Source organism: Pogona vitticeps, chromosome 2, assembly GCF_051106095.1.
Source record: "Pogona vitticeps strain Pit_001003342236 chromosome 2, PviZW2.1, whole genome shotgun sequence".
In the NCBI taxonomy this organism is placed as follows: Eukaryota; Metazoa; Chordata; class Lepidosauria; order Squamata; family Agamidae; genus Pogona; species Pogona vitticeps.
In genome coordinates this window covers 168,121,740-168,137,104 of record NC_135784.1, presented here as the reverse complement: position 1 = coordinate 168,137,104, position 15,365 = coordinate 168,121,740, and the positions used below count along the sequence as shown (strand labels likewise).

At 47.4% G+C, this 15,365-nt stretch overlaps 1 protein-coding gene across 1 annotated transcript in view; it reads left to right on the top strand.

Annotated features, from left to right (window-relative positions):
• Nucleotides 1–13,797: 13,797 nt before the first annotated feature.
• The window catches only part of LOC110070389 (nuclear receptor subfamily 1 group D member 1), a 40,005-nt gene continuing 38,437 nt past the window's right edge, over nucleotides 13,798–15,365 (top strand). The window contains exon 1 of the mRNA XM_020778071.3: nucleotides 13,798–14,325. Within this exon, the coding sequence (XP_020633730.2) occupies nucleotides 14,310–14,325 (16 nt within the window). The 5' untranslated portion in view covers nucleotides 13,798–14,309. The remainder of the gene's footprint in view (nucleotides 14,326–15,365) is intronic.

Genomic DNA, 15,365 nt, shown 5'->3' with positions numbered 1-15,365 from the left:
GTTGTTTAGTTGTTAAGTCGTGTCTGACTCTTTGTGACCCCATGGACCAAAGCACGCCTTGTCGTACTCCTTTCCCAATTTTGAACCAAACAGTTGTTCCATATCCAGTTCTAACTGTTGCTTCCTGTCCCACATATAGATTTCTCAGGTGATGGATAAGTTGGTCAGGCACTCCCATTTCTTTAAGAACTCGCAATAGTATGTTGTGGTCCATACAGTCAAAGGCTTTTGCATAGTCAATGAAGCAGAAGTAGATGTTTTTCTGGAACTCTCTGGCTTTCTCCATAATCCAGTGCATGTCAGCAATTTGGTCTCTAGTTCCTCTGCCCCTTCGAAATCCAGCTTGTACTTCTGGGAGTTCTCGGTCCACATATTGCTGAAGCCTACTTTGGAGGATTTTGAGCATAACCTTGCTAGCGTGTAAAATGAGTGCAATTGTACGGTCGTTGGAGCATTCTTTGGCACTGCCCTTCTTTGGGATTGGGATGTAGACTGATCTTTTCCAGTCCTCTGGCCATGGCTGAGTTTTCCAAACTTGCTGGCATATTGAATGTAGCACCTTAACAGTGTCATCTTTTAAGATTTTAAATAGTTCAACTGGAATGCCATCACCTCCACTGGCCTTGTTGTTAGCCATGCTTTATAAGGCCCACTTGACTTCCCTCTCTAAGATGTCTAGCTCAAGGTCGGGAACCACACTATCTGGGTTGTCCAGATCTTTCTGGTATACAGTAATTCCTGTGTGTATTCTTGCCACCTCTTCTTGATGTCTTCTGCTTCTGTTAGGTCCCTACCATTTTTGTACTTTATCATGTCCATCTTTGCACAAAATGTTCCTTTAATATCTCTCTTTTCTTGAACAGATCTGTTTTTTCGCTTTCTATTCTTTTCCTCTGTTTCTTTGCACTGTTCATTTAAGAAGGCCCTCTTGTCTCTCCTTGCTATTCTTTGGAAGTCTGCATTCAATTTTCTGTAACTTTCCCTATCTCCCTTGCATTTCGTTTCCCTTCTCCTCTCTGCTATTTCTAAGGCCTCGTTGGACAGCCACTTTGCTTTCTTGCATTTCCTTTTCTTTGGGATGGTTTTTGTTGCTGCCTCCTGTATAATGTTACGAGCCTCTATCCAAAGTTCTTCAGGCACTCTGTCCACCAAATCAAGTTCCTTAAATCTGTTCTTTACTTCCACTGTGTATTCATAAGGGATTTGGTTTAGATTATACCTGACTAGCCCAGTGGTTTTTCCTACTTTCTTCAGTTTAAGCTTGATGCCACAATCCATTACTATTTTAAGGATTTCAGTGCAATTTTCTAGGCACATGCATACATACATACAAACCAGGAATTGTATCATTGTAAAGCACAAACTGTGTAACTGGTGCATGTCATCATTCTGGTTGGCTACCACTTGCTGGCACATAATACAGGCTGTGAATTTAGTTGCACACCAAGGCGTGTGAAAGATGGCCAAAAATCTGTTTCTGCAATTGGATTCTGGCCATTGTAGCAAAGGTTGTAATAATACCTGGGAGTAAACACTGAATATACTGGTATTTTCACCCAGGTGAAGGTGAGCTAGTACCTGAAGGGGATAAAGTGATGGACTAAGACTTAGGAGATCGGGGTTCAGCCATGGAAACTTGCTAGGTAGTGTGTGGAAATCCACTCCTTAAATATCTCACGTACATTTCTTAAAAATCCTGTCAGGGCCACTATAAGTTGCTTCCAACTTATATGACATGTTATATGACATCATGTTGCAAGCAACTTATAGTGGCCCTGCCACATGTTAGCTAGCAGCAATGTGCCGCTGCAGTTTATGCCACTATACTTAACACTAGTGTAACTAACCAATAATATTCTGGCCTTCATTGTAAATAAGATTTAAAAAATCACTCTGCCAGCAGATCTAGTAATGGCCACTAGATGGCTTTTAACATTGCAGTCCTCAACATCTGGACTCAGAAGTAAACCCCGTTGAGTTCAGTGGGACTTCCTCCCAGGTAGGTATGTACAGGGCAGAAATCTACAAAAGGGTTACGGTACATGAATTTATGAAAAAGAGGGACCCCAACTCTTTTACATTCCTCCATATACAGAGGCAGGATACTGCTAAAGGCCACATGCTGAAGTACAAATAGAGGTACTGAGTGGGGAGGTTCTGACCCTCAAGGTTAAGAACATCAGGTGGTCCTCTGTAGAGAAGAAAATAGAGTAGTGGCTTGAATGGTATACTGGAACATGAAGGAACCAGGAGGGAGACCTCCCAGAGCCATGAAACACACCTGGGGAAGGCGGTTAGGCTACTTTCAGTCCCCACTGTGATTGCCATATGGAATTATTGTAAAACTAGAAGTGGAAGGAGAACTATGTATGCCACCTTGAATTCACTGGAAAGACAAGTGTAACTAACGACCAAAGAATGCTTGGCCTGACCTACAAAAACGTGTGTTTGAAAGACCCTTCTTTTTTATATACATAAATGTTACATTTACTTTTGTTTAGAGCAGGCATTTACCCTTGCCCTCCTCTGCAAGTAAGTAAGGATCTTAGTACGACTAAACGTTACGTGCCATGCTGTCAAGTCACTTCTGATTTTCCACAACCGTATGATTTGTAGTTATGTGCTGTGCTGTCCAGTCACTTCTGACTTATGGTGACCCTATGAATAAGCAATCTCCAAAACCTCCTGTCCTCATCAACAGCCCTGCTCAGCTCTTGTAAACTCAATCCTGTGATTCCTTTAGGGAGTCAGTCCATCTCATATTTGGTCTTCCTCGTTTCCTGCTGCCTTCCACCTTTCCCAGCATTATTGTCTTTTCTAGAGACCCTATGAATTAGTGACCTTCTAAATTCATAACTTCTCATGTGCAATCTTTTTCTGTTCCTGCTGTCTTCTACTTTTCCTAGCATTATTGTCTTTTCCCATGAAGCTTGTCTTCTTAGGATGGTTTTCGTGGGATGAATTGGAATCTCTTGCCTTCTCACCACTTCCTTCCTGGTGGAAGCTGGAGATGCTGCCTTCAGTGGTTTCTCATCGGGTAAGGTTGGTTAGAAACGACTGCATGTGTATGTGAGAAAGATTGATACCTTAGCTTCCGAAAACAAAAGCTTATAATAAAGCCATTAGATTAAGGATATAAATAAGGTAGAAAGGTTGAGGGATGCCAAGATATAATGGAAAAAGGATGTTTTCTATCCTGTAGGACGGACTACTCGTAAGTCAACAGCGCTGAAAATCAAAGGGTTACCCACTGTTATGCCTGCCTGGGGCAACGCAAAAATAATCAACAGCATTCCAACTGTTTTACTTCTGCCTCTTGCATGTCTGCAAAAAGCACAACCGCAAGGCAAAAATCATGACTCGAAACCTCAGTGCGGAAACAAGACCATTAATGAGGGTAATCATCATCTTGGTTTAATGTCTCCCAGTTCCCCCGGAACGCACGCAGACCGGAAGCGTTCCGTGTTATAGTTATTAACAGGCAGAAATCCAACAGGTGAGAGGCGCCCATAGGGAAACGCGGAGAGGACGAAAACTGCCTTCCGTTCCCTCCGGCCTCAGAAGCACAGAAGGCACAGCAAGAAACGGCTCTCCAAAAGGCACGCTCGGTTCCTTTCCCCGGCCAGCCTCCCACAGGGGCCGCCCCGAGTTACGAGGTCGGGATCTCCGGGAAGGAAGGAGGAAGGCCGGGCCGGCTGTTCCCGTTCCTTCCGTGTCCTCACGCTGCCCCGGCCCATGTGCGGCGGCCAAGTCACGCTGCGCCCCCCCCCCTTCCCCGTTCGGCACATGGCTTCGCCCCGTTAATCCTGCGCCGCCCGGGCGATGGATCGGTGCAGGCAAGCGCCTGGAGGAATTACTGTATCAGCGCCATCCCGCCCGGGCCCTACCTGGGGTTGGCCCAGGGGGCAGGGACAGCCCGGAGGGGGGCGAGGCCGATCCTGACCCGCCCTTCCCGGGGCCAGGCGAGCCCGGAAGCTGCGGCAGCACCACCACCACCACCACCAGGAGCCGCCGCCGCCGCCGCCGCCCTGGAGCTTCGTGGATGGGGCTTTCCTCGCCTCACGTGCCGCTGCAGCTAATCGCAGGTCGGGCTTCCTGCTCAAGGGAGCTCAAGAGAGGAAAAAAGAGGATTAATCGCCCGCCCCCGCCCTTAAGTCACGAAAACGAGGGGCCCCCCACACACACACATTAAGCGTGGTCCGCACTCGTCAGATTTCAGGGCGACTGGCACCTTCGGGGGAGGGAGAATGGTGGCGAAAGAAGGAACAAGGAGGCCACGGGGCTCCAGACCGTTACTTTCGCCCTTGTTTTGTAGGCGGGGTGGTCTTTTGAAAACGTGTGTCTTGAGTCGATAAGATGCTGGGGCGCAAAGCGAGCTGAATACTGTGTCCCCTGTACCTGGCAGGGGTTTTTTTTGTGTGTGTGTGAGAGAGTGTGTGTGTGTCTGTTTCTTCACGAAAATCTACTCTGCTCAATTATTTATTTAGTGTATATTTCTGCCCCTCTTGCCTGCTATTCCCGGGTGCACTGGTGGTAGGGAGACGGCGCCTGTGCCTTCACTGGCTGTTTAAACGAGGCACGTTTAGCAGGTAGAGTTTTTAAGGCAAGCTATGCCTGCTGAAATTTCCTCCTACACACACCCGTTAAAGGTATGGCAGCAACCCTGTCTTCTTTATTATCTGATCCCCCTGACAGATGGTCAAGTATTATTAATCAGCATAACATCTGCAAGGGCAGAGTGGCAGACAGGTTGTTTGCGGTTAAAGGAAAGCATTCTGTTCATGTTCAGAGCCCGTTTCTTCCCATAGTCTCAAAAATCAACTCTGGTGTTTCTTTGAAAGAATACAGCAAAATGTAATATTAAGCCCTAGTAATTTCCAGCTGTTACGAAGGGCAGTCTGCACATGCCCAGAAATACTCAAAGCTTTGGAAATGCAAGGCATGCGGATGGAAGCAGTTGTCTCACAGTTTGTAGGAAAAAGAGGCAGCTGTTTGTGCTGGTAACTTTCTATGACATTCATATACAGTAATTCTTTTTATATAATTCCTGTGGCTCTCCAGCTGTTGAGTAACTCCTTTTCCAACTGTCCATTCGGGCTGATGGGATATGGAATTCAAATGGCATTTTGAAGGGCTGCAGAATTTCTCCAGTCCTGATACTGCCATTTGGTGATAGCCAGATGGAAAAAGGAAGGAAGACAGCCAGATAGCAAAAAGGAAATTTGTTAACCCGAGCATCTGATCAGAAAGTTACAAGAGCAGAAGAGTGGGAATATTTGTTTCATATCACTTGGCTGGACAGTAGATACAGCATGGCTCAAAGCAGCAATATTGTTTTCACTTGGTGAGTGGATGTTTGTTTGCTCTTTATTGGCTTTTGTTCCAATTGAGATAAATCAGCACAGCTCCCAAGATATCACCTGGGTACAAAAGACTAGCTGTACCTGATGTCTGATGTAGCTCTTAACCCAGCCCAGAGCTTAAGAAACATCTCCCCCCCACTATAACTTTAACCCCCATTCCCATCTCCCAGCCTCTAACATGGCCATGCCAACTAGGAGAAGGTGGAACTCCCCCAATCTTTTGAACATGGTGGCACAGACAGATGGCTTGCCAGATACCCATGTGTACTCCATTAATGCCTAGTAAATGAATTTGGTAATTACATTCATAACGTTCAAGAGCTGAGCCATAAATACGACAGACAAGAACATCAGCTAAGCACAGCCGTTAACTTTGACTCCTGTTTGAACACCATGATTTGGGAGGGCAGGATCCTGATGATAGGGTGGCTCTTCCATCTCTGCATTTCAAGACCAGGGAGCCTGTAAATGCACATTCACACACCCCCATTACTGGATTCCAGTTCCTATCAGGCTTTGTCAGTTTAGCCAGTTGGAAAGGAAGAGGACTTTCTCCCCTCCCTCCCTCCGGCAGGTATGGGCGAGAAAAGTTTCTTGCAGCTTTGACTTTTTTGGCAAATGAAGGGGAGTCATAGATAGTTCCCCCTCTTCTGCAATAAAATGTCAATATTCATCTTAACATTTGCCTGTAGCAGAACATCGGAGGAGGCCCTTACTCTGTCCGGTTTGGTTTAGTTTGGTTTTGCACATTTACGGAGCCAGGTCACAAATACCTCATCCCTTTTGTTTATATCCAAAAGGACTTGATGATTCTTCAATGTTAGTGTGTTCAGAACAAGTAATAGTTACGTGCACAAATCTGGGTCACCTGGCGAGAGAGCAGGGAGAAGACAGAGTAAGCACAGGATTTCTGGACCACATGTCTTCACATTGCCTTTCTGCACCCAGCAACAGACACCCAGCAAAGGGACTTGGTTCACATGAGGTTAACCTTATTAACATTTAAATCTTTTCTTTCCTGGGAGTCTTCCAAGCAATGAGTTTTCTTCCAAGAAGCCAGAATTCCTTTGTGGGCGATGAACTGCAGGCTGACTGAAACAAGTAACACTGGGGATAGAGACCATGCTGGGTTGTGGGAACAGCCTTGCCATCAAAAGGTGAGGCAACCAGGCGAAGCCTAAAGAGTTGGCATCCCTTTGGTGTGACTTTTGGAACAACATGCAAGCTTCTGTAGGCCAGGTTTCCAAATTGCAGATCGCTTCAGAATTAAAACTAGTGGCATGGTTAGCTTTTACAGGCTTTGGGGAGCTTATTTATAAAAGTATGATTGAGTCACCGAGGAACCCTCAGATTGCTGCATTGGGATTTGGGGGATCCACATTCAGTCATGAAACTCCCTGGTTAATCCTGAGCCTGTCAAGCTTTCTCAACCTGACTTACCTCACAGGATTCTTATGGGGATAAATTGGAGAAGAGAACTAAATACGCTATCTTCCACTACTAGAGGAAAGTGAAATATAAAGCTAATAAATTTATACGGCACACGCCCAGGTTTTCTTTTCATATGTTTAAGTCTCTTCGACACAGAGAGCACACAAAAAGAAAGCTGTCTGGTGAGACCCAAGAGGGCAGTCAACAGAGGACATTATATTGGGCTAGCTAGAGGGACAAACAAGAAAGTATAAAAAGAAATTTCTCTCTGTTCTTTAAGCGACGGCTCTTGGTTGAAAGGAGATTCACTCAGACCAACAACTTCTGCAGAGAAACAACAACAACAGAGGCTTCTGGGATAATAATCATGAGCCATCAAATCAATTCTGACTTATAGCAACCCTCTCCGGTATTTTTTCCAGGTAGAAAGTAATCAGATGTGGTTTATCATTCTCTTCTTCTGGGGGCATCCTGGGACTGTGCAGTTTATCTAAGGCCACACACATGGGCTGGCTATTTTCCCTGGAGGCACAGTGGGGAATTGAACTCCTCATCTCTGACTCCGCAGCCAGATACCTAACTCACTGAGCTATCTAGCCAGCATAGTTTTCTGTGAAGACCCCGTAATTTTGCTGAGTTTTACCACGGGAATGACTGGATGCTCTCATCACACATAGTGCAGAAACAGAATTGTTGCCCATAATAGAAACTGATTGAAAGATGGCATAATTTGATCCAGTATTTAAAGAAGAAACTTTTGAGTATTGAGCCACAACCCTGCCAAATATTTTGGGCTACCACTTCACAGAATCCGCAGTTTTCGGTCTTGCTGAGACTGGTGGGAGTTCCAGGGCAAAATGTTTGAAGTACTGAGGTTTCATTATCCCTACCATAGGACCATTCCTGCTTCCCCAGCTATTGTATGGCCTTATCGGCTAAGCCCTTTAATGTTCTTCTACTGGGCCATGTAGAGGCTTTTTCTCCTGCACTGCTGATGATTGATGCTCCTCTGGCACAACTCTGGACCAAATGTTCCCGTGCACTGTGTCAGTGCCCGACACACAATCTGATGCTTTGTTTCTCGTGCAGAAGATCTTTAAGGAGGATTGGACTTGGGCAACGGAAATGAATGGCCAGCGTCCAACTCCCCCACTGTGGGCAATAGCCCCAGATGCCACCTTCTGTCTCTCTCTTTAAACTTTTGTCTTGGCAGTATGTTAATGGTGCACTGCACTGTCCCAGTTTCTCAAAGTACAAATGTAGTCCTATTAATAGCTGCTGTCCCAGTTTCATATTGAGCAGGGCCTTTCTCTGCGCCCTGGTGGCGGATAAACTCCCGGCTTGCACACATTTCTTAGTTTTAACTATTCCATCCGTAGGTGAGGAGGGGAAAAAAGGAGGTGAGGGGAAACAACGAACGGTTTCTTCGTTTAAAGAGAACATGTATTGTGTTTGAGCATTAGGATGTGAACAATGGCTGGGAATGAAAGAGAGGATGTTTCCACATGAAGGGCTGAAGGTCAAAAGAAATGGGAGCTCTTTCTCTGCTTAATGAGAGAAAAGATAAAAGTGTGTTAGGGGTTATCAGTGGAAGATGATAATGTCTGGATGCCCTGTGAAGGGAGTAGCATAGTGAGAGCCTCATCTGGAAGCATCCAAAGGCGTGTATAGATCTGTTGAGCTGTTAGTCATGACTCTGCACCTTAAGAGGTCATCTGTGCCACTGGGCACCAGTGGCCAGAGAACAAAAGCAGGTGTGTTCACAAGCAGGCCTCCGCCAGAAACAGGGTGATGACACCGAAGACAGCCCTTTGGCTTGACTGAGGTGGACTGCTTTTAGGTTCTTGTGTTTGGGGGTGGAGGGGTAAGAAAAAGAAATGTATTTTATTCCCCTGGGATTTATGTGAACTGCAGTCTTTGTGCTCTACATTCAGCTCCCAAAATAAAGCATTCACAGGAATTGGGACAACTGAAAATGGCCTGGTTCTGAATCTCTCTTCCCTTAACAAAGGCCTCCATGAGGGATACGTCGTGGAAGCACTTCGCAAGCCTCTTGGCATTGACACACCAAGAACCAGCAAGGGCAGGGCAGTTTCATCTTCTGTAATGTATCTGAATGATGGCTGAATAGATCAGTGAGCTACGCAGGTATGAGAGCTCCATCCCCACTGTGCCTCTGTGGAGAAGAGACAGCCTGTGTAGCCTTGGCCAAGCTGCACAGTCCCAAACGTGCCCCAGTAGAAGGGGATAGCAAACCGCTTCTGGGTACTCTGTGCCTTGAAAATACTGTACCGGAAAGGGTTGCATTAAGTCCGAATGGATGCATCTAAGTGCATGTTTCATTATGTGCCTGTTGTTACCTACCCTGAGCTCTTGAGAAATGGAAAAATACAAATTGCATAAATTATTTCAGTCTTTGAACTCCCAACTTGATAAAACCAAGCTTGCTGAAGGCTGAAATTGTATACTGTACATTGCACATTAATTACATTTTTAAAAAGTCTGTCTTTCTTCCAGTGAGCTCAAGCCAGCATATAGTATGTGACACTCTTCCTCTTTCACATCATCCCTGTGAGGTAGATTAGGCCTGCCCAGTCAGTTTACTGGGGATTCACTGAAGACTTGAGACTGGATCTCCCAAATCTTAATTTAACATTGACTACGGTAGTAAACCACCTAGCTATCCAAACATTTAATGGAGTTTCTTCCCAGAGAAATGAGTGTATAAATGCAACCTAACTAATCCTCTTTCTGTCTGGAAGTTAACTGCAGCAGGCATAAAAACAAGCAGCCTGTATATGCAGATGTTATTACATGTACCTATTGGCCAAAAAAAAAAAAAAAAAAAGAGGGAGGACATTCCTCTGTTGACAATAGCCTGGGAAGTTGCCACCCGCGTCATTTCACACGCTAGCAAGGTTATGCTCAAAATCCTACAAGGTAGGCTTCAGCAGTATGTGGACCAAGAACTCCCAGAAGTACAAGCTAGATTTCGAATGGGAAGAGGAATTACAGACCAAATTGCTAACATGCACTGGATTATTATTATTATTATTATTATTATTATTATTATTATTATTATTATTATTATTATTATTATTATTATTATTATTATTATTATTATTATTATTATTATTATTATTATTATTATTATTTATTTATTTTATTTTATTTTATTTTATTTTATTTTATTTATTTTATTTATATCCCGCCTATCTGATCAACGGACCACTCTAGGCGGCTTACAACAGGGATAAAACAATAGCTAAGGCAACTTATATAAAAACATATTCAACAATTAGATCGAATGCAAGGAGGGAAAAAAGAGAGGAATCAGAAATTGGCTGGGGGGGGAAGGCCTGCCGGAACAGCAATGTTTTTAGTTGTTTTTTGAAAATACCCAGCGAGGGAGCCGCGCGAATATCAGGAGGAAGGTTGTTCCAGAGGCGAGGAGCCACTGCCGAGAAGGCCCGATTTCTTGTCTTTTCCTTCCGGGCCTCCCTCGGCGTTAGGCTCCTCAGCCTCACCTCCTGGCTCGCACGAGTGATACGGGTAGATCTTGGTGGCAGAAGGCGTTCCACCAGATATCGAGGCCCTAAGCCGTTTAGGGCTTTGTATGTGAGCATCAACACTTTGAAGTCGATGCGGAATCGGATGGGCAGCCAGTGCAAAGCGGCCAGAGTGGGTGAGATGTGTTGGAATTTCTTCACCCCACTAAGGAGTCTGGCTGCCGCGTTCTGCACCATCTGAAGTTTCCGCAGCAACCTCAAAGGCAGCCCCACGTAGAGCGCATTACAGTAGTCTAATCTTGAGATTACGAGCGCATGCACCGAAGTGGTGAGCGCCCCAACATCAAGATAGGGCCGCAGCTGGGCTACCTGCCTGAGGTGGTAAAAGGCGGTTCGGACCACCGATGCCACCTGGGATTCCATAGTGAGCGCCGGGTCGAGATGGATCCCCAAGCTGCGGACCCCATCCTTGGCAGGGTCACCCCCCCAAAGGAGAGGGAGTTTCCCAAGCCCCCGACTGTACCTCCATCTTGTCCGGGTTCAGCCTCAGCCCGTTCTCCTGCATCCATTGCAATACGGTCCCCAGGCAGCGCTGAAGGGACAGAACGGCATCATCTGCGGTTGGTGGAAAGGAGATGTAGAGCTGGGTATCATCAGCGTACTGATGACACCGGGCTACACACCCCCTGATGACCCCACCCAGCAGCCTCATATAGATGTTAAACAGCATTGGGGAGACAATCAACCCCTGCGGAACCCCACAATTGAGATTCCATGGGGCCGAGACGCTCTCCCCAAGCTGCACTCTCTGGGGGCGGTCCTCCAAGAAGGAGCGGAGCCAGGCCAATGCAAGGCCCCCTATACCCAGCTCGGAGAGCCTCCCCAGGAGGATACCATGGTCGATGGTATCAAAGGCCGCTGAGATGTCGAGGAGGACCAGCAGGGACACTTTGCCCCTGTCAGCCTCCCTCAATAGGTCATCACACAGGGCGACCAATGCTGTTTCTGTACCGTGGCGCGGCCTGAAGCCCGACTGAAATGGATCCAGGGCATCTGTTTCATCCAGGTGCGCCTGAAGCTGGTCAGCCACCACCCTCTCCACCACCTTACTTAGGAAAGAAACATTGGCGACGGGCCTGTAGTTGCCAATCTCGTCCGCCGCCAAACTTGGTTTCTTCTGCCGGGCGGGCTTATGGAGAAAACCAAAACCATCTACTTCTGCTTCATTGACTACCACCAAAGCCTTTGACTGTGCTGACCACAACAAACTATGGCAAGTTCTTAAAGAAATGGGAGTGCCTGACCACCTTATCTATCTACTGAGAAATCTATATGTGGGACAGGAAGCCAGTTAGAACTGGATATGGAAAACTGATTGGTTCAAAATTGGGAAAGGAGTACGACAAGGCTGTATATTGTCTCCCTACATATTTACCGTCTATGCAGAATACATCAGGCGAAAGGCTGGACTGGAGAAATCCCAAGCCGGAATTAAGACTGCCGGAAGAAATATCAGCAACCTCAGATATGCAGATGATACCACTCTGATGGCAGAAAGTGAGGGGGAATTAAAGAACCTTGTTATTCGATGATTATGCACATTTTTGTATTTTTATTGTATTTTATAGCTTTATTTTGTATTGGAAGCCGCCTAGAGTGATCTGGTAGTCCAGATAGGCGGGGTACAAATCAAATCAAATCAAATCAAATCAATCAATAAATAAAATTAATGAGGGTGAAAGAGCAGAGTGCCAAAAATGGTCTGAAGCTCAACATAACCCCCCCCCCCCAAGATCATGACCACTGGTCCCATCACCTTCTGGCAAATAGAAGGGGAAGATATGGAGGCAGTGGCAGATTTTACTTTCTTGGGCTCCATGATCACTGCAGATAGAGAGACAGCAGCCATGAAATTAAAAGACACTTGCTTCTTGGGAGGAAAGCACTGACAAACCTAGACAGCATTTTAAAAAGCAGAGACATCACCTTGCCGACAAAGTTATAGTCAAAGTTATGGTTTTTCCAGTTATGGTTTCTCCAGTAGTGATGTATGGAAGTGAGAGCTGGACCATAAAAGCTGACCACTGAAGAATTGATGCTTTTGAATTGTGGTGCGTGAGGAGGCTCTTGAGAGTCCCCTGGACTGCACGGAGAACAAACCTATCCATTCTGAAAGAAATCAACCCTGAGTGCTCACTGGAAGGACAGATCCTGAAGCTGAGGCTCCAATACTTTGACCATCTCATGAGAAGAGAAGATTCTCTGGAAAAGACACTGATGTTAAGAAAGTGTGAAGGCAGGAGAAGGGGACGACAGGTGACGAGATGGCTGGACAGTGTCATCGAAGCTACCAACATGAATTTGACTCAACTCCGGGAGCCAGTGGAAGACGGAGGGCCTGGCGTGCTCTGGTCCATGGGGTCACGAAGTGTCGGACACGAATTAACGACTAAACAACAATTGGCAAAAAATGCCAGATGGACAAAAAACTTGGCTTCCTTTTGCCAGCGCCAAGATTTGATTGAGACTAAAGTGGCCACGATCCAGCTCAAGTTAAGCTCTTTTTAGCTGCATGGCTTCTGGGGCCCTTTGAAATCAGTAGCAGGCCACACTCCTTAGCTGGGTCGTGTCCACAGACCGAAGTGTTGCAATGGAGAAAAGTGCTTCCTCTCGCATTAACCCTAAAGACGGGCCTCTGAGGCAGCTGTTCAACAAGTGTAGCTTTCCTTGCCATGGCGCTGCCCAAAAGGCGGGAGAGAAAGAGGACAGAATCCCTGGGCTCCTCACCTACAAGCCAGTAGGTGGGCGGGGGGAAAAGCTGCGGCAACCCCGAATTGATACGGGTGTGTGTGTGTGTATGTGGGGGGTGGAATCGTAGAAGAGGTTTCTGCTGAGGAGCGGCCCCAATGCTACGGGATCCCTGAGCTGTCGAGCCGCCCGGGCTCGGGAACGCAGATGGAGGGCGCGAGCGCGCTTTCCTCTGTTGACAATAGCCTGGGAAGTTGCCGCCCGCCTATATCCCACGTGGGACCGTGCCAAAGGCGGCGGCGGAGGGGGGGGTTTGATACTGGTGAAGGGAGGGAGGGGGCTTTATGTCTCTCTCTCTCTTTCTCTCTCTCCTTCCTCCTCCCGCTCGACGCTGCAATATGGCAAAGCCCGCCCGGCAGAAGGCCCGCTTCCCTCGCTCGCTCGCTCGCTCTCGCCGGGCCCGCCCTCGTTCCCCGCCTCTCTCGCCCGTGTGCGGCCGCGGCGCTGATGTCATCGGCCAGGCTGCCTGAAATGTGTGTCAGTGGGGCATGCCTTTGATTCTGTCACATGCAGGCTACACATGAGCCAGCCGCGGAGGCATGCCAGCGCCGAGCAGCTCCCCCGCGCTCCCTCCTGGCTAGCGAACAGGAGCGGCTAATCCCCCCCGAGTTGAACCAGCAAAAAAGCGGCGGCGGCGGCGGCGGCAGGAGCAGCAAGCCCTCACCCACGGAGAGATCTGACACACGCACACCAATCAAGGGAAGGAAGGAGGGAGTGTGTGTGGGGGGCGAGGGGGAAATCTCCCGCTCTTCTTTGGCCCGAGCCTCTTTTTTTTTTTTGCTCGAAAGCACGTGGAAGTCGCCGTCGATTGCAACAACTCGCTGCCTGCTGGAACCTCAAACCCGTTTTTGCACGGCTCTGGGGCGAGCGGGCGCGCACACCAGCAGGCGAGCAAGCCCAGAGAAAGCGAGAGAGAGAGAGAGAGCGCGAAGGGGGAAAGCCGCAGGGAGTTCCCTCCGTGCTCCAGAACGGTCCTTTGGCTTTCTTGATTTTTGGCTTGTTTTAGAAGGGAGCGCAAGCTCTTCATTTATATACGAGCGTACGAGCACACACACACCACACACGTACGCATACATACATACATACACACACAGAGGCTAGCAAACGCGCCAGCCTCGGATAGGGGGGTCCCTTTGCAACCTGAGCAGCGGGTGACGTTCACAACGGAAGCAAGGCGACTCGAGCAAAAAGAGTCAGCATGGATAACAATTCGGGTAAGCGCCGCTCTTTCGGGTTTCCTTCACTGTAGGATTTTACCTTGATCGGAGATGCCTCGGGTCTCTGGACGGGAAGGCATGATGGGCGCGAAAAGGGGAACGAAAGGCGGGGGGGGGGAGAGGAAGGAAGGAAGGGAGATGCGGTCAGGGAGCTCGCAGTGATTTCGAAATTTCTTTGCATTGCCTCCTATTGATCATAGCCGGGTCCCTCCCGTCCCCCCCCCAGCCATTCATTTTCGCCTTTCGTCTCAGCTTCTTCCCTTATGCTCCAGCTAGGATGGATTCCTCCCCTCCCTTCCTCTCCGATTGCTTCTGCTATAGATCCCATCCCCGGGAGGCGTGCAAAAGTCTAGAGATTTAATTCATTCATTCCTTTACCCTCCCCTCCCCAAAGTCAAAAGAAAACAGAAAGAAATCCCTCTTGCGTTATTTTTAGAGGGTTGGTATTCTCCTCCAAGCATACGTTCCTGGTTTTGGACCGGATTTGAGAAGGAGGCAGTGATTGCTGGTCCTTTGCATGAGGAGTAAAAGAATGAAGGAGAAGAAATATTCAGAGGTGGTTTCTTTTGATGCTGGTACACTCTCTTTAAGTTGACAAAGCCAGCTTGAAATGTATGCATGAACGTGCCAGGGAAGAGAGGTGAAAATGTGGGTGAAATTTTGCATATCGTTAGGCGAGGCTGCAGATATTTTCCCAGGCAAACTGGGTGCAGCCGGGAATGCTTAAAATAACTATTACTGTTTTGGAATTGAGCAGGGTCACAATGAGTTTTTGATAGATAGATACAGGGCTTGAATCACAGGGATGCCTCTGGATTTGTACACACCAGTAAACAACAGCAGGATTTGAGATGATCATGGAAAATGGGCATAATTTTGTTCTGTCCTCATGTAACTGGTACAAAAGAAAACGAATGTAGTGTGTTTTTTGGGGGGGAGGGAAGCATGACTGTGAGGTTAGGTGGGGTCAGGAGATCCCAATAGGTTGCATGGTGTTGTGGAGTGTGGGAGAAGATGATAGGGACTGATTTCCTATG